This window comes from Halyomorpha halys, unplaced genomic scaffold, assembly GCF_000696795.3.
Source record: "Halyomorpha halys isolate HHAL.00 unplaced genomic scaffold, Hhal_1.1 Scaffold435.1, whole genome shotgun sequence".
NCBI lineage: Eukaryota > Metazoa > Arthropoda > Insecta > Hemiptera > Pentatomidae > Halyomorpha > Halyomorpha halys.
In genome coordinates, this window is record NW_027105120.1 from 69,185 (window position 1) to 92,959 (window position 23,775).

Sequence of the window (23,775 nt, forward strand, 5' to 3'; positions counted from 1 at the left end):
CACAATCTGTATAGTTGAACCCAAAATTGGGATAACTATGTCTTAATTTAGTTTTCTGGATGAATTCATTTTTATGAATTTGGAAAATTTTCACTTTTCATCTTTAAGAACATGGCATATCGTTCTTTTCTGTATCTGTAAGTGTGATCGTAACTACTGAAGACATTGGTTGTGGTTCATCATAAATATGTAGTGTTTTAACCAATTGTAATAATTGTAATAAGTTAATAAATAATCAATTTTGATTGATTAAATCAAACTATTAAAATGATCAATTGTTAAAGCCACCTCAAAGATTAATCCACTCCGATAGGCTAGAGGAAGATATTATGCTTGTCGAGATGTGTAGGTCTAAATACACCGCTGCAATGTTCCAATGTTGGTGCAATGGCTCATGAACAGTCGAAATGTTCCAAGAGCCAAGATGGCCACACTGACACTTATTGAGGGCAGACAGGGTCTAGTTATTTTAATGTATTATGCGAGTCGATTAATTAACAACTCATATTGCACTTAAGGCCGGAATCGCAGAAAGGGTCTGGTTTCGGATGTAATGGTGACTAAAACACTCAAAAATATTCAATAAATAACATCAACCGAACGCAGACAGGGCTGGTTACCTACTATCATGGCCACTAATTAGCCGGAACTCATATTAAAGACGAAGATGGTCGGCCATAGCAACGTCTTAGCAACGGTTATCAACCCTTAGCAACTGTCTCTATTACTTAATTATAACAACACAAATATAAATGCTCATTTTTCTTCTCAAATGGTTAAATTCAATTAAAATAATATAAATAAAAATAGGTGTAATTAAATTAAACACTAGTACTAATTAAATACAATTTACAATAAAACACAGATTAATTATAAAAAAGTAAGCTTAGTTTCTTTGTAATATAACATCAATATAGGATATTACTCCAAAACAAGGTCTCAAGTTTCTCAAATAATACAGTTTCATTTAAATATTAACCAATTTAGTTATCTGAAGTTATTTGAGAATAGAAGAGATAATACTTTAGAATCTTCGGAGATACGATTATCTCTTTTTTTATAAATAAAAGTATAAAAAAGAGCGAATAAAATTGATGAATGAAAAATTATATTACATTAAAAGATTCGAATTCAGTGGTTTTTTTTTTTTTTATAATAAAACATTCGGCAGTCATACAAAATAAGGCGAAACTGACAAATTGCAGTTTTGCCAGCTCCACAACTGACATGTTTTGATTTTTTTCCCTGTTGCTTCACAGTTCGGCTTAGAGAAATAATGATTCTCTAAACAATTATTTCAATCCCTACACTACTCTTAAATAAAATTTAGTCTCAATCAAAGTTTTATTGTAGCTATTAATAATTTTAATTTTGCCTGGTAAAGGCAAGAAACTAGTAAAGTAACTGGACTATAACGATCGATCGGCTTTGCCATAAATGAGTGGTTTAAAGGCTCAAATGATCCAGTCTTCACATTGTTGGAACTAAACGCTACAACATTAAAAAAATGCCTACCCACCTTATTTCATGACCGTAAAAATCGATTTAGTCTAAGATTAGGAAAATATTTTAGAATTTCTTGTAATTCTTATAACTAATAGGCTTTAAAGACAGTTTAGTTAAATTATACAACAATATATAACAAAATAGGAATATCAAATTTTTAAAAGGAATTTTATATTCCTATTTTGTAGACTAGAATTAATTAATTTAATACCACTATCTTTCCCTTAGCCCTTTAATTATGGCAATTATTTAGGATTTTAATTGAAATATTTTATTTTTTGATGTATGTGTAAATACAGGGAGTAGTAAGGAATTCAATTCGATTCAAACAAGGTGAGGTAACCACACTAGGTATTAATATTTTTACTGTTTTACTGTATAAAAATCTTGCCTGTTGGCTGGTAATAGAAACACTTTTAAACTATTTTCTATTGAAAATCCTAGAAAATGGTGGTGGATATAGACAATTTTTCTCTTAAATTTCAATATTGTAGTCCTGATTCTTTCTTATAAAATAGTGCTACATTCTATTGAATCACTTGATACTCAGGTTTCGTATGTGAAAACTTCTAAAGTGAAAAATATATACAGAAATCAATATTTAATTTGATAAAGATACTACTTCCCTGTATTGAGAATATAATTCAAGTTGATCCCCCTCAAGTGATCTCTCTCGTTTCGTTTATAGCAATATTAAGAAACCTTTAACGCACGTGTTTTCTGGCTCATGGGACCGAATAGCGAGAAGATTTTATAAAAGCCAAGGAAATCCAGGACAAAGGGAATCCCTCAGCTCATTTAAGGGTTACTATAACCAATTATTGCTCACTCTGGTATGGTTCTTTGTTATTATTATTTTCTAAACATTTTAATTTGTCAAGTATTGTATGAACAATATGAATTCATATATCGACACAGTGATTAATCTATTTTTAATTTTTTTTTTTGTAAGGCACTAACATTGATTTGAAGCTGGATTTAATTTAAAACAGCATAGTTGGGTACAGGTCGTGATACAGTATAGGGGAGTTTGAAATTCTGCCCTTACTCATTATGAAAGTTTAAACTTTTACTACCACAATGTTACTGACGAAAAAAAGAATATTCGTTTCAGAGGCTTTTGAATTCCATCCACTTTTAATTTAACAATATATAAAATAATTGCCATAATTAAAGGGCTAAGGGAAAGATAGTGGTATTAAATTAATTAATTCTAGTCTACAAAATAGGAATATAAAATTCCTTTTAAAAATTTGATATTCCTATTTTGTTATATATTGTTGTATAATTTAACTAAACTGTCTTTAAAGCCTATTAGTTATAAGAATTACAAGAAATTCTAAAATATTTTCCTAATCTTAGACTAAATCGATTTTTACGGTCATGAAATAAGGTGGGTAGGCATTTTTGTAATGTTGCAGCGTTTAGTTCCAACAATGTGAAGACTAGATCATTTAAGCCTTTAAACCACTCATTTATGGCAAAGCCGATCGATCGTTATAGTCCAGTTACTTTACTAGTTTCTTGCCTTTACCAGGCAAAATTAAAATTATTAATAGCTACAATAAAACTTTGATTGAGACTAAATTTTATTTAAGAGAAGTGTAGGGATTGAAATAATTGTTTAGAGAATCATTATTTCTCTAAGCCGAACTGTGAAGCAACAGGGAAAAAAATCAAAACATGTCAGTTGTGGAGCTGGCAAATATTCCTATTTTGTTGACTTGAAACCAATTTTTAAACTTAAAGTAGTTATAATACTTCATTTTAAAGTTTTAGAAAAAAAATATGTAGAAAGGAGTATTTATAAATATTCTTCCATGCAAAACTCTTTTTTTAATTTCCCTTCTAACAAGCTATGTGCTGTTCTTCCGCTTAGCTTTTCAATTCTGTATGTAAATACGAATATACCATTATTCAAAAAGCTAACCACTGATGAATCAATGTAGAAAGGTTTCATTAAAAATACATTCATATTGATCAGAACAATTGATTTTTATAACACAGAAAAAATTTAAATTCCCATTGGTCACAACTAAGTCCGACGGAAGAATGAAGGGCAAGTATTTGTGTTTATGGTTTATATATAATTATCCAAAATTATTTATGTTAATTATTATTATCTGTGTCCTTAAAACTATTATTACTGTATTACCTTTCCAAAGAACTATAGTGTTTACCAGTTTTCCAATTATTCATCTTTATTTTTATACATCGTATGGTAATATGATAGTTACACAAAGGAACAAAGTATTTTATTACATTTAGTACATGATTTGATAAAATGATCCAGATAAATGTTTTGACATAAAATATTATTACATTATTAATGATTACCAAATATTATATATACATATAGACGTATATCAGGGTGGTGATGCAAGCCATTGGTTATCATTTCTTCTTGATTCTCTGGCCCCAAGTTCCAAGTTCTTGACTAGATCATGCTTCCTCAGCAAATCCTCATGGAGGCCCTCTGAAAGTGTCTTACTCTACTTCCTAGCCTGAAGTACCTAGTCCCTCTACCTTCTCCTTGCCAAGACTCAACTAATGGCTGTCACTTGACTGTCAGCGCGTCCACCTTTTGGAATCTACTTCCTTATTTACCACCATTAGCTACGCTCTCGAAGAATAAGTCACTAAGAGGCACAAATATTAGGGGTAGCCTTCTCATTGCTGATGAACACCTGTGGGTTTAATTCCATTAGAGCCCCGAAAAGGTTCCTGGGATCTCTACAGAGGATACCCTGTGTGTTGGGAGGTGTCAATCGCTTCTCTGTCCATCTCTATGTCAATGATCAGGTACCAATGTAAATGTTCCAACAATTCATAATCAATGCATTTCTGTACCTCAAATTTTGTCTATTTTTATCTAGTAATTAAATAATGAAAAAAATTAAATTGAACAAGGGCAAACCCCTGTTCGCCTTGCGCGACGGACCAACTCCCAAATGACGTAATTTAATTGTACTACTCGTTGCTCAAATTGTTTTGGCTTTAATTTTTAAACTCGCCGTCTAGTTCGATGTTTTTCTAACTGTCCAGGATTTAAGTCTTCAATCCGCAATGAAAATATAACATCCCCCCCTCCCAAAAGGCCCTATTCGAAATTATTGTGTGGTAGTTAACGTATGCTGTGTGTTGAGATTTTGTTTTCTCTGAAACTACGTTTCATTTTAAAACATGTGTGTGGTCGTTGATGTTTTGAGGTATATAACCAGGGTTATATGACTTTATTTAGAATGGAAAATCATTCGTCGTAAGGGTTGGTGAAGACTTGTCGCCTCTAGTCCCCACACCACCTGCGGAGTACCTCAAGGCTCGGTGCTTGGACCTCCACTGTTCGTCGTTTTCATAGCACCAGTAGTCGCCATCGAGCACCGACATGCAGTGGTAGCAGCCTATACCGACGACATCTGTGTCTATCCTTCCAGCATGAGAGCTGAACTGGCCCTACACTATGCACAGACTGCTTCTGCCACCATAGCAGCTGATCTGAAGAAAAACGGCATCAAGGTTAATCCGTCCAAGACGGATGCCATTGTCATGTCCTTCTAGAAGGGCAAGAAGAGCAGGCTACCCCAGCAGTTCGTTGTGGATGGTGAGGATCGGAAACTCTCTAATAGCATCCTCTACCTCGGCATGACTCTTGACAGGCACCTCGCCTTCTCTAGTCACGCCAGGAAGAGGATTAAGCTAGCCCGACAGAAGTCGTATAGACTCTATCATCTGCTCACCTCGCAGCAGATCTCGCTCCGCCTGAAGCTGAAGATCTACAAGGCCATCATACAACTGCCGAGCTTCCAGAATTCCCTCCTTCGGCGAATAGTCAGAGGAACCACACTCCAACGGGCCAGGAATAGTGTAATCAGAGAGGAGCTCCAACTCTCCTCTGTGCCGTAATTCATAGGCCGTAGGCACATCAAATTCTTTGATGGGCTGAAAGCCTGTGCAAATTCCCTATTCCGAGAAATCGCCCCTCTCCTAAGACCTGGGAGGTGACAAAGCATGGTACCCTTGGTCGACCTCCTCGCCGAGAGAGGGACTTCTGGCTCTGCAGCCTGAAGTCACCCACACGTCAACACCGCCAGCCGGAATGGTCCCTCCCCATTCCATGTTAGCCCCTGACTATCAAGCCACTTAATGTAAAAACCGCCTTCAGCCGACCAAGTTGTCCACATCTTATAATGCCTTAAGGCAAAGAAAGATAAATTGTAAATAGGCTTATATATAATTTTCTTAGTTTTTAAGTGATGTATATAATTGTAATTGTTTTTTAATAAATAAATAAATAGGGTGTAAGAAGAAGAAAAAAAGACTTTAGTTAGTGATGGGCAATGGCAAGTGTTTATGAAGTAAAGACCTAAATCTACAAATATTTACAAGTGGCTATAATGCTGCTTGTTGCCACGGCACTGGTGGAGGCGCTAGATGCAATGTTTGGAATTGGTTAGGTTGATGTTTTAATGAGTCTAGGCATTTAATATCTCTCCTCCTGACAAAGTCTGGATCCGTTAGAACATCAAGTAGTTTGAAAAGAGCTGGCGGTTTCTCATTCTTCCATATTGTAGTCCGGACGATGTTATGCAGCATAGAATTTCGAAACGTTTGTAGGATACGCTTCGTATCATCGGTGGTGGATAAACAAGAGGGCGCCGTAGTGGAGAGCTGGACGGAGTTTATTTTCATAAATTTGTAATTTCAACAATAGTGGAAGGACCGATGATGTCAGGAGATGGCGTAGGCCAGGGATGGCGAATTTCGTGTACCATGGAGTTTAAAGCGATTATATAAGACAAAACTTTCTAGCAATAGTTTAATGCATTTTAGCAATTCCTAGAATTCTGACACCCTGACACTGTGATCTCCGCCATCCACCAACATACATTTTGACTTCTTGTCACCGGACGCAACGCGCGAACGTAACAATTAAGACTTGAATCATCGGAGAACACAATCAGTTAGCCCAAATATTTGCTAGTCCCATATGGTAGCTTCTTTTCTTTCGTATTAATAGTGTTATTATTAAATCAATATTGTTTAAAATACAAGCACCTTCTCTTTGTCTTAAATTAAATTGCTTTTCTTACCTATATATTTACTTGATAAGTGAACATTCTCGGTAACAGATCCCTAAACTGCTGTCATTACACTGAGAGAATAATATGGGACAGTATTACAAATATATTAGGAATAATAATAATTCTATTCAGATTAAGAAGTCATTATTTTATACGGTAATAAAGATATTGTAGCTTTAACATACTTCTAGTAAATTTGAATATACCTATATTAGATTTTAATATATTTGAATTGCTGTTCCCGACCGTAATATACAGTATAGTTTTTATTTCTCTCAATGTCATGGACATTATAGCCGCAGTTCAGGAATTCAGTTTTGAATTTTCTAGAAAAATATTTAATTCAATATTTATTCTTTAACTTGTCATATTTCTTATTATTGTAGTACACTATGAACATTAGTAGTAAATCGAAAAAATCGAAAACTTATCACTTCAATGAAGAATGGCATCTCGATTACTTTTTTACAATGGTGAATAATAAATTTTGTTTAATTTTCGCTGGAATGCACCTTATACTGAAACACAGCGTATAAACATAGTATGCATTATCACCCCTTCTTCCTTCTTTGACTACGCCTACAACAAGTCGATCGCGACACACTTTTAAGTTAAAAGTAGATCTTATATACAGAAAAGTTTGCTACCCCTGGTGTAGGCGATAGGATTTCCTTTTGACCGTTTTCTTTTTCTGATATAAATGGGTTTAAAACTTAACATTACGGTCCAGTTGTATACCCAAATAGACCATGGCGTTTGATGGAGAGTTTATTGAGCTTGCCACTTGGAGCTTTCACGGTAGATTTGCTCTCTTTTTGCTTGGTATGCGAACATGACACAGTCCGTTTCCGCTGGGTTCACAGAGATATTGAGATAACTCAGCCGTTGAACGATTTATTTACAAACTTTCTGGGCCTGCTGAAGTGCATGCGTGAGGTTAACGCTGCTGCTGTTGTAGATGGCGATATAATCAGCGTAGGTGGCTATCTTAACAATTTTCTACTTGTTTACATGGTTATCACTAAAATATTTTTAATATAATCGAGAGAGTTTTCAATTTGCTTAGAGAGTAAAATAAAATATTACACGGTGACCACTAAAAATATTTACTTTTTAGATCAAGTATTGAATGCGACATACATAAAAATGTAGTCCAAACACAATAAAATATGAAATTTTGTAAAAAACAAAATTAGTCTTTTTCGAATGACTTTTCCATGAATCGAAATTTCTGCCGTGGTTTGGTGGAATTTGATGCTAGGACACAAAAGATACTATTGCACAAATATTCTTTACTAATAACCAGTAAAGTTGGAAACTTATACTGGAAGCGTAGTTCTTTATAATATTTTTCCAGTAAATATAAATATCAAAAAACTCAACAATTTTATTATTTAAAAATATTCCATACATTTTCAGTGGTTTTGTCTGTCAGAGATCTAAAAATCGATACTAGTGCATTGTCAACTGCTATTCGGTTAAAATAATTCTTTTCCATTTTGGTACCATCATTTATGGATTTGTATTAATTAATACTAATTATTAATGGACTATTTGCATTTTCATATTTACTATATCCTTTTTATGTTCGCAGCTATTGAAAAAATGATAATCGCCAAATACAACATATCGGCAGACGACTTCAAAATCCTCGAGACGGTCATTTTAAAGTCAGAACCACACAAAGCAGGGAGGCAGTGGAAGTTTGCTGGGGCCTTTTATTATGCTACAACCGTTCTTACTACTATAGGTAATCAAAATAAAATTATTATTATATGCTTATGTAAATGTTAATGCACAATTACATTAAAAATAATAATGTTTTCATCATATACGTAGTAACAATTGATATAAGTAGAATATTTGTTGTACATACATGCACTGTAAACAACTGTATAAACTGTATTTATTCCAGTAATTTTAAGATATTGCAGTGACAGAAACGCTGGGTGTGTTTTTCATTTAGATTAAATATCTCGATAACTGAAAATTGTAGCTGCATAGTGAAAGTGAGGGGAATGTTCAGCATTTCACCCCCTTTGTAGCTATAATTCAAAATTGTATCTGGGCGCTACACAAAGATAGAGAGGCAAAACATTGAAAAGATAGCGCCAGAAATGAAATGAGAACTAAGTTTTTGAAAATTTAATTCAAATATCTTGAAAACTAAAAATCTGAGTTGCATAATGTAGGAAATGCTTAGTGTTTCATCCCCTTTGAAATGAAATACAAAATGATTCAAAGAATTGGAATAAAAATTCAAAATTGTTTCTTGATGCTACACCGAGTTGGAGATGCGAAAAGTAGAAAAGACAATGTAAGGACAGTGTAAACTATAATTTCATGAATTCATAGTATAATTTAAAATACATTATTTAATTATTACATAAAAAAAGAAAATAAATAAAAATGTTATTGTATTTTTGTAAAATAAATATTATAAATAACATTTTAATACATTATTACATCACTATAATTTTCACTTCTGTTGGCCTGTCCCAACACTTTCCAATTTTAGAAAGTTCATTTGTAAAAGAATAAGTTAATAAGAAAAAGTAAAAGAATTTAAACCATTTATTTTTATCACAGTGATAATAATAATAAAATGATGATTTTTTAATTACTTTATTTGTTTGAAAAAAATCTCCATGAAAGAGGAATGGGTTTTGGATTCAGCACACTTTGAAATACTTTACCAAAAATATCCCCATATTGCTGAGAAAAAAATGATTTTTTGCAAACCTAAGTTATTGGATGGCTTGTATCTCGAGAATCTGATGGAGTAAAAAGTATTTTGAATATTTTTTTGAAAATATAATTGAATTTATATTGTATAAACATAGCTATTTTTTTTATTATCTTAGTTACGGAATTTAAAAAAATCTCTCTTACGATTATGAAGAAGTTAAACAAATATTAACACATTAGTTTTAATCTGTAAATTGTTTAACACGACTAGTTAACCTCTAATGATTTTTTTTCGTTGCATAAAATACTACGGAACACCAAGTATCCAAGTAAATTTGAAGTTTCCAAATTTCAACAATCTGGTGTACACTTTAACTCTAACATAAGGTATAATCTGAGATGCTTCCTAATAAAATTATGAAAAAGTAAAAACTTTTTATTTATTTAACATTATTCTACACTTACAGTTAAATAAAAAATTTTCACTTCTGTTGTTTACTTCTCTTTTTTTATCCCCCTTCCTCAGGACCATTTCTGGGATACAGGTTGCGGCAGCAGTGGGATAGTGTGCTAGGATTGGGGATGACACTGCTCCAAAAATCAACATTTTTTTATTATATTCTTATTATACAATTATATAATAATGTTTGGAGGGTTCCTTTAAATTTATTTTTTGTATTTTTTGACAATTTTCAATTATACTGTTGTGCAGCACTGAGCTCGGTTGAGCACTTTAGTGATGGAGTTGCACCCGCCCGGTAGATCCACCCTCCTGGTCCACATCCGTTCGGGTGCCTCTTGCAGTTCACCTGCCTTGTCCAGCCCTCCTGGTCTCAGTCTGGACCAGCTTCCTCTTCTTCCAGTGGCTCGCCCATGTCGGGTGTTCAATCAAACGGTGACCCTTGATAGATTATATTCTTCAAAAAATATTTGTTCAAATTAAATTTAATTTTACTATCCTATAGAATTTTCTTTACAATCGAAAATTCCCTTTGTTCAACCAGTTCAAATCAAAATTGTTAATATAATTTTTGAATTATCTTTGATATCACTTGAAAAAATCGTGACCTCCCTTCAGGGCAACTTACAGTGGGGCCAAACGTTACAGCGTATCCCTGCCAAACGATATTTCATATTTTTTTCAGTCAATAATAATAATAATATTTGGATTAAGGTAAAAATATATTACTGTTTAAAAGCAACACATATATTTATAAATTATCATGGCATGTTTATTGGGTATACATATTTATAAACTAGGTTATGTTACTTATTAAATTTTTTTAACCGTGTCCTTAGTCAAGCTCTTGGGCAATTTTGAATAAGTTAGTGTCTGTTTTGTCATCAGTCAATCAATTGAATATATTTAATTAACAGGTTAGGTCGTAAGTGTTCAGTAAGAAATTCGCCTTTGTTGACAGAGACCTTGCTGCAACAAAATCTAAAATTTTTTAACTTCGACCATACTTCCCAACTTACCAGAATTTTTGGGATTATTCCAGTAAATTTATTCTTTTCCCTTATTTCACTCCTGCCCATTATGGGCAAAATCCTAGATAAACTCTTAATAAAAAACCTCTATCTAATACTTGAATCATATCGTGTTATTACTGACCCCCGGTTTGGATTTAGAACATCCCATTCTACCATACAACAGAGTCATCGAGTGGTTGATGTCATATCTTCCACATTAGACCGCGGTATGTACTGCACGGGAGTCTTCTTCGATGTTGAACAAGCTTTTGATCGAGTGTGGCATCCAGGTCTGCTCTATAAACTTCGTCAATTCCTACCTCCTACATATTTCCTTATAATCTGTTCCTACTTCACTGATAGAACCTTTAAAGTAAATCATAACCTAGCCTACTCATCTCTCTTTTCTCAGTCTGCCGGTGTTCCTCAAGGTAGTATCTTAGGTCCCGTTCTTTATACGGTTTATACAGCTGACATCCCAACCCACCCTAACACATTCCTAACAACATACGCTGATGACACATGTAGACTGTCTGTAAACAACGACCCAACTAATGCATCACAAACACTACAGACACACATAACATCTATTGAAGAATGGTGCCAAAAATGGAGAATCAAAATAAATCCTGAAAAATCCCATCAGATCACCTTTACTCTCCGTCGTAAACCTCTACCCTCCTGTCCTACAGTATCCTTTTTAAATACTCCACTAACGCCTGTTGAACAGATTCGGTACTTAGGACTCCATCTTGACAAGAGACTTACTTGGAATCCACACACAAGACTGAAACGACAAGAAACTGCTCGTAGATTCCGATCGCTACAACACTTACTTGACATACGCTCTAAACTTCCCATTCACTATACAAAATTAGTATACACTACGATAATCAGACCAATTTGTACATATAGAATTCAGCTCTGGGGCTCCACCAAACCATCAAATTCCTCCCGCATCCAATCCTTACAATGCAAAATCCTACGTAAAATCCTTGATGCTCCTTATTACGTCCCACATCCCAACATCCCAACATCCCATTCATGCAGAATTGCCCCAAAACAGATATGCGTCTTTTCATTCCAAACACCTTAACCATTCTAACCCATTAATTCTTAATTTTTCATCCTTAACAATCACTGATAATCCTCCGAGAAGTCTTAAAAGAAGATGGCCACGGGACCTTCTAATTTAAATTAATGTTTGAAGTACCAGATGGGTGGTTCCTTCCCAAGATTTTCAAGTGTATATGAAACATACAACATATTTACTTATTGTATTATTTTGTACAGTTGTAAATTACATTAAATAAATAATAAAAAAAAAAATTCTTTTCCTGTATTTCTTATGGAAAAACCTAACTCATTATAACAGCGTTTATAAGTTATTTTGAGACCTTTTAGAATATTGTTTACCGTAATGTTTGCAATTTTTTTATACATGCTTAGGAAAAATAAATAAATTGGTTATCAATTACTCGATAATAACGTGCATTTCAAAGGCTTTCATAATTTGGGACTTTAAAAAATAACATATTTTTAAACAACATAAGGGTGCTGTAAAAATTTCTCCGGAATAATGTTATAAAATACGGGCTATAAATTTTGGCGATAGGGACAATTAATTTACTATTTCAACTGGTGAAGCTGCTATCAGCAATTGGACAGTGATATGTGGCTAACCTGATAACATCAGGAGCTACCAGGGCAGCCAACACCCTCGGGCCATCAAATCCACTCAGGGAACCCTCTCCCCCCCCCCCATATCCCACCAAAAAATAATCATATATCACTTAATAATTCATTATCGACCTGGAATCCAGGCCATCTTGTTGCCTACCGAGACAGATATACCCGATAAAATTGAGGTACCACTCCCAAGTGTGATTATTAGATAATATTTTGTTGGAAATCTTCTCTCTCCACTTTGTTGGAAATGTTTCATTCGAAGATTACAACTGCTGTTTTGAAGAAGATAAAAATACTAGGTGTTTTAAGGGCTTGATTAGATTTTAAAGACATATATTGAAACTATATAAATTTAAGGAGATATTTTTTGGGGATAAATTGGTGCATTGGTGGCTGATATACGTCAAATTTCTTTCAAAGATGTTACAGATTAAATACCTACATTTATATGTTCTCAATGTTGTATGTGAAATGATTCAGATAAATTTATTTATTTTGATTTGTAGTGAGGATGGAAACACATTTTAGTTTTATCTATAGGATGTTCATTGAAACATATTCACCACCCTGATTTCAATTTTTACTTTCACTTATCTGTATATAGAACATATAGTAAGGGGAATTATTCCGAACATGCCAAATTTCGGATTCGAGTTTTTGACGAAAATACACCTTTTGAGGTCCTTTAGTCCTAAACGCCTAGTTCAAAAATAAAAAGCCGCGTGAAACTGAAAATTATCTTAATTTAAGGCGGGTATACGCCTGAAATGTTACAAAAACCTTTTTAGATATAATCGACTGGCTTGAATTGCCACTTTATAAAAACTGAACAATCAAATGATCTTGAATATCAACTACATACTTATTTTCATTGAAGTAGTTAAACGGGACTTGAATTCCAATTTTTCAAAAAACATTCCTCAAACACAATCTACACTACTAAACAGTAACACTAATAATAACAATCTTTATGTTATTAAAATCTTTATATACTTTCTTTAATTTTGATATATGTGTAATATTTTATGAATTTTTATTTCTTGCTTCCAAACTAGACAGCCTTTTCCATGAGCAGATGTCTCTAATAAAGGGAGGGATAATTTACAAACATGTAGTTCAGTGGCATCAACCAAACATCCTCATTTTAACCCGTTAGAAAAACATAAATGTTGAGGGTTTTTATAGGAAATTCATGTTTTTTCCTATAATAATGTCTACAGTTACTAAATATTTCCCAACTTCTGTCAAAATCTTTTGAATACACCAGCAATTCACTATAAGTAGCAAGCAATTTGTAGGAAAATATCGCTTCCTGAGCGATCATAGCAGTAAACCATTGTTTTAAATCCCGAAAGTGGTACAAGAGAAATTCATTGTGTGAGATGGGGCTCTTCTACTGAGCTAGTATTTTTAAAAATTATATAATTTTAGTTGTATACTGTGCTTTGGCTGCTATGATCACATAACGGGAAGATATTTTACTACCAATTGCTAGTGGAAAATTCATGGTAGATTCCGAAAACAGTGACAAAAACTTAAATCATATTTAGTTACAGTAATGAAATTTGGATTTTTATGGGTGAATAACCCTTTAAGAATCATACTTTCACGAAGGAATGAGATAGGAAGGAGGGATTAGTGGAACTGAACTAAATTCTTTGTTAAAATCCAAGTGCCCGTGCAAATAAATCAAAATTATCTGATGAAACCTTTATTAGCACTTTTTAAAATCCTTTTTTGCATTGCTAATAAAGAAATGAGAGTCTTCCAGTCAAATCGTGGTACCTGAAAAAATGTGTGCTGCTTCAAAACATTAAAGAAAATTAGTTTTTTATTCAGAGATCTATATCTTTAAAACTGATACTAGAAAATTAATAGAACATCGTTTAAAGTAGAATAAATTTGCTAAAATATGATTCCTAAAAGAGCTGTTTGCGTTCAATATTTACGGAGATATCCTTTTTAATTTTTAAAAAAATGGAAAAACAGTGGTTCAAAAATCAACTTATTCCAGCAAATATCATGAAAACTAGAGCGCATTAAACTAGCTCTATTAATTTCAGTGCCAGTAGACATCTGTTCCTAATGTTTGCTAAAATGAATTGATTTCTAGTTGTCACATCAATAATTCATATACATATACAAATATCATAAAAAAAAAAACTAAACCTATAAAGATAAACGTCATTGATTATTTTATAGTATACTACATTAACTTTAATTTAAGTGCTGGTAGACGTTTTTACGTCTTATTGTTCTTGAGATATAGTTTTTCATAAACCAGGCGTTTTGTCCGAATAACTAAAAATCAACATCTTGTGAATTTATTTTGGCAAATATCATGAAAACTATTACTCCTTCGAAGATAAACGCGATGAACTACTTTATAGCACATCGAACTAGCCTTAATTTGAGTGCAAATAGATATCTGCACGCACAATGATTCTTGAGATATAGATTTCCCAAAATATAAGAAGATGATCAGGGTTGCGGTCAAAAAAAGAACAAATAGTTTATAACTACTTAATGTCCAACATTTTGCCCCACTTTGCAGGGCTTCATCAAGGCTCTTCAAAGCGAAAGGTTAAACTTAGCGTGTATATAGCGTGTGTGTTTATATATATATATTTCCCAAAATAAATCCACTACCTACTGATTTTTCAGTACATTTTTTTATGAAATTAAAAAGTATATCTACGGAACTATTGAAATTAAATAGCTCTTTTAGGGCTCATATTTTAGCAAATTTACGCTACTTTAAATGATAATCTATTTGGTTTTCTAATATTATAAAAAACTGGAGCACCGAATGAAAAATTATTATTTTTTAAAGACTTGAAACAACCACCATGACTGATAACTGATTCGCAATGCAATAAACATTCAAAAATTCTCAAAGTTTTCATCAGACAATGCCGATTATTTTGCACGGGCTGTTGGACAGTCATCATTTCTACTTTAACATTGGCAACTGCTTCTAAAACACCCTCAATTCTGGAATTGTCCTAAATTTACTCTTTCCTTTATAATTGAACTCTGACGGCACAGGTGAGCATCTCATATCACAGCAGTTATTTTGTGCTAGCTCCATTCCTGGTCATTTCTAACACCGGTCGATGATTTTCTTGTCCCACGACCTAATGACCTGAGTCCTTTCATTTTTTTGTTTTATGACCCTTCCATACATCACTAAGCACAGTAGTCACAGTTTTATCCCCTCAAACCACAACAGCGTATCATCAAATTATTAAAATACATTATATCTATGCCGCGTCTGAGGTGAAATTTTGATATTGAGCAAAACTCAAAACCTATCATCTTCCCATAACTCTCACATTTCATTAGAACATTCGCGTCTGGTGGCACCCACAGCGATACTCAGTAAATTAGATGGCATCAGTTCAATCAGTAGAACAATGCCAGATATGAGAAAGAACACTCCAACTGAGGATCGTTTCTATTCATACGACTGGAAAAAAGATATACATCATCCATATTATTAACAACTTCTTTGGTTTGTTTATTGTTATAAAAACATGACTGGTCGTAAGATAAGATAGCCTTATCTTACATAAGTTTGTTTGAACGTTCTTGTAGTTTGTAGCGGAATCGTTCGCAGTAGGTGCAACCACTAACAAAGATGGTTTGACGATTATTTTTGTTGTTCTAATTGAAAATTTAAAAGCTGTTAGGCTATAACCTTATAAAGATTTCTATAATTCGCGTGATATGTGCTAGCTTAGGTGTTTTACTCATTTGAAAAAGAAACAATATTGAGATAAATATATCATATTTCAATCAGCTATGAATACAGTTTTTAATAATAATAATATTTTATTTTTAATAATAATTGCCTCATAATATTCCACCAATTATTTTAATAATAGCAAGGAAAAGTATGAAATCAGTACGACAGGTCTTATTTTAGAGGAAGTAGAATAAGTATCGATTTATTCCTTTATTACAACTTTTACTTCTTAGTGCGCAATCTTATCCTCTTAACATGGCCCTGTAATTAACGCAATGAAAGTAAATTATTAATTGGCACTGTTTATTTATCATAGAACCTCAATAGGATATGAGCAACGTTCACCAGTGGCAAAAGTAATGAGATTTTCTTAATGGTTTAGATTTGTAAAAGATTACATGGTTGGTTGCCATTTATAAAAATAGATGTGATAGTGACACTTATTCCTCAAAATATTAGGTTGCAACAAAGATTTCCTTATATAGACTAAATTAATATAAACCACCTTCAATTCAGTTATTCTTTACATAGCGAACACCTCTTACAATACTTTGAGCTGACATTGAAATATAAAAAACAGATGCAGACTGGGGCTGCTTAAAACTAACAGATCGTCTAGATGTCTACCAAATGTAATATTCTCAGGCAATAACTAATATGGAGCTGGACGGGGATTAATAGTTATATTATACAAATCATTTTCCAACGATAATTCTTAGTGCGTCAATTTAAAAAATCCACAATAGCGTTTAGATCAAAAAATTAAAGTTAAGACGGTGTTTGGCGTTTTTTTATCATATTATAAAAACAGAAAAAATTATGAAACTGTTTTAGTGTTTTAGATACATAGTTACACGGAAGAAAAAGATGATTTGTAAGTTATGCATCTTTTTATCTGGCAATGCAAAAAGCGTTACCAGTATTCCATGTCATGGGTATATGAAACTCAGCTTCTATGTTTTCAAAATCCAAAGGCCAATCATAATTTCAAAAATTGATTTTTTTTCCTTCTGAACCATTCGGTCCCACCGCCTTCGCCTTTTGTCCGAACTACTGTGTCAATGCCTTTGATATATAACATCAAAGTCACAGGTCACCTAACGATAACCCTCGGAACTCGTTATTGCCATCTTTCATTTTGTATCACAGTGGTGATCTCCGTGATTTATGAAGATCGGGGAATCACTACTACCTAAACCTTAAAATAAAATAAATAACACGAAAATAAAAAAAAAATTGTTTGCCTAATTTTTACTAAGAATTTGTTTTATTTTTTTTTTAGCTAGACTGCAATGGTTATGAATCAAATAGGGCAGAGTGTACTGGTCACTAGCCGTAAAACCTGTTTTTAAAAGTAGCAGTAATTTACTACTATCTACCTAATTTATCATTATGTATTTTTCTAAGCTGATTTATTATTATTTTCTTTATATTTTATGTCTCTGAATTAAGGTCGTGTTCTTGTTTTTTCATCTTAGATGAAGGCCTGAAATTCAGGTCGAAACCTTTGCACATATAAATAAGTTTGGTTTATTTGTGTATTTTTTGCTCACCGCACCACCGACCATTTTCTCCTCATATTAATCTACGGTCAACTATTTACAACTAATTAGTTTTACATATAAATTGGTTGGAACTAGTGTATTAAGACCTCTGTTAAATTTTACTTTTAACTTAACTCAGCACTACAATGTTCATAGTCGGTAAAGAAAATAATTTCCATTCTTAAAAACATAAATAAAGACAAATTTTGAATAAATTACCATATTGAATCGTGTAACACATCAATATAGTATTTCAATTTCGCAAATCATCGGTTTATATGTAAGACTATTATATAAGACTATTTGATACTAAAATAGGTAACATTGTAACCTTAAATCCAACGCGTAAGACGTTACCATCTTAAATGATATAACCCATTTTTCTACACTAAAACCAAAAATATTATTCCATCATTTAATTAGAACGATGCCTCTTACATAAGCCCAGACCTCAACCGAAGTTGAGGATTACCTGAAGGTCGATGAACTAGCTAATAAACCATTTTAAGAACTTGGACAACTTCTAATTCTATAACTCCTGCATTGCCATCCAACTTGGAGTTGCTTAGACACTGCCCCCTTAATTGAATTAATCCCAGACAGAAACTGACGCTCCCTAGATTAGCGGTTCCCAACCCTTAAAAGCCTATGAAGAATATTTTGAGTAATATGTTTTATAACAAATCCGAAAAAATATCGAATGACTGCTTAACTGTGTCAAGTTGCTAATATACAGCAAACAGACCAGTCCACTCGACAATATTAAAAAACGATAAGAGTATTAAATGAGACTCCTAGTCTACATTCTTCTTTTTCGAATCGCAGCCAAGGTTCCATACAAATGATGACGTAGGATTCCGGGTGATTCTAAAATAATGGTTTCCACCGTGCTCTGAAACTGTTTTTCTCAACATCTAGCTTTTCCAAAAAATTTCTCTTTGTTAGAGGAATGGTCTACTTCCGTACTAAAAATGTTAGTAGCCATATTACTGAAAATCGGCTTTCGCCAAATTCCTTTCTATACTTTTCCTGTAGGAAAGGAATACTTTTGTATAATGTTCTCTTCCATTGATCTTGACTTTCCCCATCTTATTGTGGGGCCAACTATTAATGCTTCATTTCTGTCGCATTAAATACCAGAAAGTCAACAAACCTTGTTAATCTATCTGTATCTACGCAATGCACTCGACGCAAAATGCATTAAACCAATATCACTTTCAGTAATTTTTATATTCTCAAAGATATGATTGCGATGACAAGTCAGAGCACGTCATCTACTTGACTCCCAGTCTTTTGTTACATGTGAACAAGATTGTGATAATGGAATGATTATGATTGGATAGCCGTAAGCAGTCTCTGCCTTAATACCATAAGTCTTTTAAGAACTAGCCATTATACATTTCGAGAATTCAATATACGTCAGGGTTCCAGTCAGCCTTCTTCTTTTCACATTGATTCTTAAAATATGTACGTAAAATGTACCTTTTTAATGTCTTTAGACGAGCGTGGGAAGGCTCTTCCAGCTTCACTCTCTTTGACTGTGAGCGAGAAGAGTAAATTCTTTATATGGCTATTAATAACAAGCAGAAACGGATGGCTATTTTTGCGCGCGGGTTGTCTCCTTCAACGAGAGGCTATTAATGCCATCGGGAGGCAAAGAGATCGATAGTCAGCTGATGAGTCAAAGTAAATTTCATTAATAACATTCCATTGATCTCACGGATCCGGGTCTCGGTTCCGCACGTCATTGAGAAAAAATCTCCTCAAAACAGAATGACTGTCGTCATACAAAGATAACATGATATGTATCATGATAAGGGGACTTTGTTGTTCCATATTCCAATGTTATCACAATTCTACAACATTATTTTATACTGTTACTGACATTATTATTTAACACATTTAATAGTTCTTGTTTTAGTACTTGATTGAAATGATTTCATAATTGTTCCCAATATATGCTGGAAAACTAGTGTCCCATTGAATTCCTAATTAAAAATAAAATGTTATTATTTTTACTTTATTTTCCATTTTAAGTTGCCTTTTATATAAGACGTTTGTTGATAGAGGTGACATATTACGCAGGCGAATATTACACCTGAAACAATTTTATCAGTCGTATATTTCACATCAATCCTTTCCTCTCCTTCTTTAGATATTCACCAAACTTTCCCTTGTCATATTGTACTTCGAATCCAGGAATAGAAAATTTATTTCTGAAACTCTCAATTATCTCTGGAGTTCGGAGGGTCCAAAAGTATCCCAGTACAACTTTCATCCTACACCTCAATTAGTCCAAGTAAGGTGTCACTTGGAAATTTCTTCCAATTCTAATAACAAGTTAGGTTACCATTGTACTCTTTGTTTGGTCATAGTTATTAGGTGTTAACAGTGGCCACTCTGAACTGCTTTCTTTGGTACAATAGCCAATCATGGTCCCGCTCGAATCGGCTTTTTTCAATCCGGATCTGTTGTTTGAGGGCACTGTAGTGTACCATCTACGTAATAATTTGCGGGAGATCACTCTATCTCTAGCACTCCCAGCAACTCAATGTCAGGAGAGCTTTACTCCAGGAAATATCTCTATCTACAGCGATATTTCTAAAACTACCTGTTTTTAAAAATCAAATAGTGGACGAGGAAAGTCGGAGACAACGAGGTGTTGCTTTAATAAACCGACCTTCCTCGGTGTGTTTCTACAATGACGTTAAGTATTATTTATAACGTCCTGTTCTGGAATATTGGGGTTGGTTGTTATATGAATTACATACTTCTATGTTTATACGTATGTGTGTGTGTCTGTCTATATGTGTGTATGTGTATTAATGAAGATTAATTGTTAGAATTTCTTTGATGTTTTCAACAAACTGGAACCGACGAAATATCTAGCAAAATAGTCGATATGTGGATATTACTATATTATAAGTGTAAATAATTATATTTAAAGATTACAATCCAGTTATTGTTAACACTCTATACTATAATTAACCCTTCATTGTTGACAGGTTATGGACATTCAACACCGAATACGTTAGGCGGCAAAGTGTTCACTATGTGCTATGCCATCGTTGGGATCCCACTCGGCCTTGTTATGTTCCAGAGCATCGGAGAGAGAGTGAACAAACTGTCATCAGTAGTGATACGTAATGTGAAACGTTTGCTCGGCTGCCGGAACATTGAAGCGTCGGAGATAAACCTAATATTCGTAGTGACGACTCTATCTAGCCTGACTATTGCCGGGGGTGCGGCAGCGTTTAGCCGCTATGAAGGATGGTCCTACTTTGACTCTGTCTACTACTGTTTCATCACCCTTACGACAATCGGGTTCGGGGATATGGTCGCTCTTCAAAAGGACGATGCCCTCGACAAGAAGCCCGAATATGTGGCCTTTTCCCTTGTCTTTATCCTCTTCGGCTTGGCCATAGTTGCTGCTTCGCTCAACCTCCTTGTCCTTAGGTTCGTCACTATGAACACAGAGGACGAAAGGAGAGACGAAGCGGAAGCACTACAGGTAAGATTCTGAATTCTACCTCTTGTAATGTATTTGATATTTGCAATTTGAATTATTAATCTCCTGGATTTGGCCGTTCTATCAATATAAATTCCTGCAGTAACTACAGATTGCCCAAGCACTACTACCTTAACCTATGCAGAATCCATCCAATCCTCAAACCTTATTACTATGCTTTAAGCTTCCATATTATCTGTAAAAATTGTTCTTTTAAATATTAAATACCATTGTAAATGTATAATTACAATATTAATAAATATAGATAGATGAGAAAAAAATCAAAGTGAATAAAAATAAGTTATTTAAGTGTTGAAATAAATAAAAATGTACTATTTAATTTTGAAATACATAAATATATTATAATACAATTTCTTTAATATAATTAGATTCTGACATCTATATGATAATTCTTGATAAACTGATAACTTGATACAACATAGCTGAAGAAAAATATTCAGCAAAAAAGAAAAGTTCTCTTGTCAGCTCAACTTTATCTCATTCAGAGTAATAAATCCCTTTGAAAATCTTCTATTTTTTGGCCATTAGTCGTATATGTTAGTAACCCTTATGGTGAGTAGGTAAAATTAAATACAGATTTAAATAAAAGATTATAGATTGATGGAAAACAAAACATCAAGTATAGACATTTAAATATAATTTTTCTTAACTAAACTAATTTCTCCATTTTAATTCCAGGCCGCCCAAGGTGCAGTTCGCCTCGAAGGTGATGTGATTACTGCAAATGGCTCACTAATGAGTGGAAGGCCATTAGGTGAGTCCAGCTCTGTTGGTGAGACAGGTTCAGTATGTAGCTGTACCTGTACCTGCTGGCAGAAGAGGCGATCTCCCCTCCCCTCTCCCCAGACCCCACCTGCCGCTGCCATTTCATCCCATCGCTCATCCATATGACCACAACTCAGGAATAATTATATTTCTTATGTACATTTCTGATGCTTTAGTAATGTGTATAATGCTGTGAACTAGTGGCAAGGTCATACTGTTTGTTACATGTTTATAATTCAGATTTCTGAAGAAAAAAAAATGTTGTCTCTTTGTGAATTCTTAAATTATTAATGTAAATATAATATAGTTTTTTTATTTAAATTAATTTGATTTTTTTTTATATAATTTGTAGATAATGTTGTGACTGGAGGAGCTTAAAATACTCTTTTGTTTGAGGATGAATTGTCTTGGGAATTTAGTTGGGAATAGAAAATTAATGTTCCACACCACCCAACATACTATAAAATAGATATGATATATTTTGCAATAAAAATCCTATTTTTTTTTTGTTTTATTTAAAAATGTTTATCACTGTTGTATTTGAAACTAAACATTAGATTCGCATACACTAGATATTTTATGACTCACTTTTTAAGCACTTATACTGTTTTATCAATATTACAAAACCAGTGATAACTAAAAAGGTTTCATTAAAGTAGAAAATTATTTAGTCTATTCTAGAACAATATTTATAACATAGTAAACTACTTCACCAATGAAAACTAAAACATGAAAACTTCAATAGAATAAATCTCTTTCAGATTTTATTGATCCGGTATTCCTAATAGTAACTAAAATGACAATTTAACAAATATCTGCATGTGATTTGGAAACCTATTAATACAAATAATAAATAAAAAGAAAATAAAAACAACCGTAATATAAAAATCTAAGAATCTTTTAATTTTGACAATAATCAAAAAAAAATTATGACATGGTGTTGATTAATCCATAGTGTTATTAGGGGAAAAAATAGATTTTTCCATTTCTCAAATATTCTGAAATTGTGTCAGTGTTTTATTTTTTTTTATAGACATTGTGTTGATAAATAAATTGAAATTAAAATTTCAATATTTTATGTACAAGGACATTTTATGTGTGAAATATTTTTATCATTTATATTTCAACACCCTTTTGTTGGTTTTCTTTCAATGTTGTATTGTTTGAAAGTGAAATCAATCTGAATCACTAATGTGACATTCCTTAAATTTTTATACAATATTCCTAAGTTTATATAATTAGATCTTCAACTTATACATTTCACGTTTGATCAGAAAATGGGGAATTAAGGAGAAGAAGAGCTCATATTTGAAGGAAGTCAGGCAAGAGGTGTTACAAATAGAAATAGGCAAGAAATTCCAAATGGTGGGGGAATGGACAAGAAAGAATTTATCAAGGGAGCAGTTTTGTATGATAAAATATGACTATATGTGTTAGTATTGCTTGGTTGGGTTCTAGAGTCCAGGAAGTGAGTAGAGGAAGGCAAGATAAGAATTCTCAGTCCTAGTTATAGAAAGTTTTATTATTTCATAGGGATTGGAAAAGAAGAACAATGAAAAGAAGGATAAACTCACTTTAGGTTGGTATAATAGCCAGGAATATGCATAGGCAAAGGAATCCCAAAGATAAATCATATAATGTAATTCATAATATTCTTAAAACTTCAATTCCCCTTCAAGTTCATCATCATATACTAGGCAGTTGTAATCAAAACGAGGGAAGACGATTCAAAATGAGAAGACAAGTAACTGA

At 33.1% G+C, this 23,775-nt stretch overlaps 1 protein-coding gene across 1 annotated transcript; it reads left to right on the plus strand.

Annotated features, from left to right (window-relative positions):
* Positions 1 to 8,181: 8,181 nt before the first annotated feature.
* Positions 8,182 to 22,977, plus strand: Task6 (TWIK-related acid-sensitive K[+] channel 6; the record flags this gene model as incomplete). Its single annotated transcript, XM_067048517.1, is given in 3 exon segments — positions 8,182 to 8,337; positions 20,735 to 21,240; positions 21,937 to 22,977. Coding segments are annotated over 3 exon segments (875 nt in total), but the record flags the coding sequence as incomplete, so codon positions are not given.
* Positions 22,978 to 23,775: the final 798 nt, after the last annotated feature.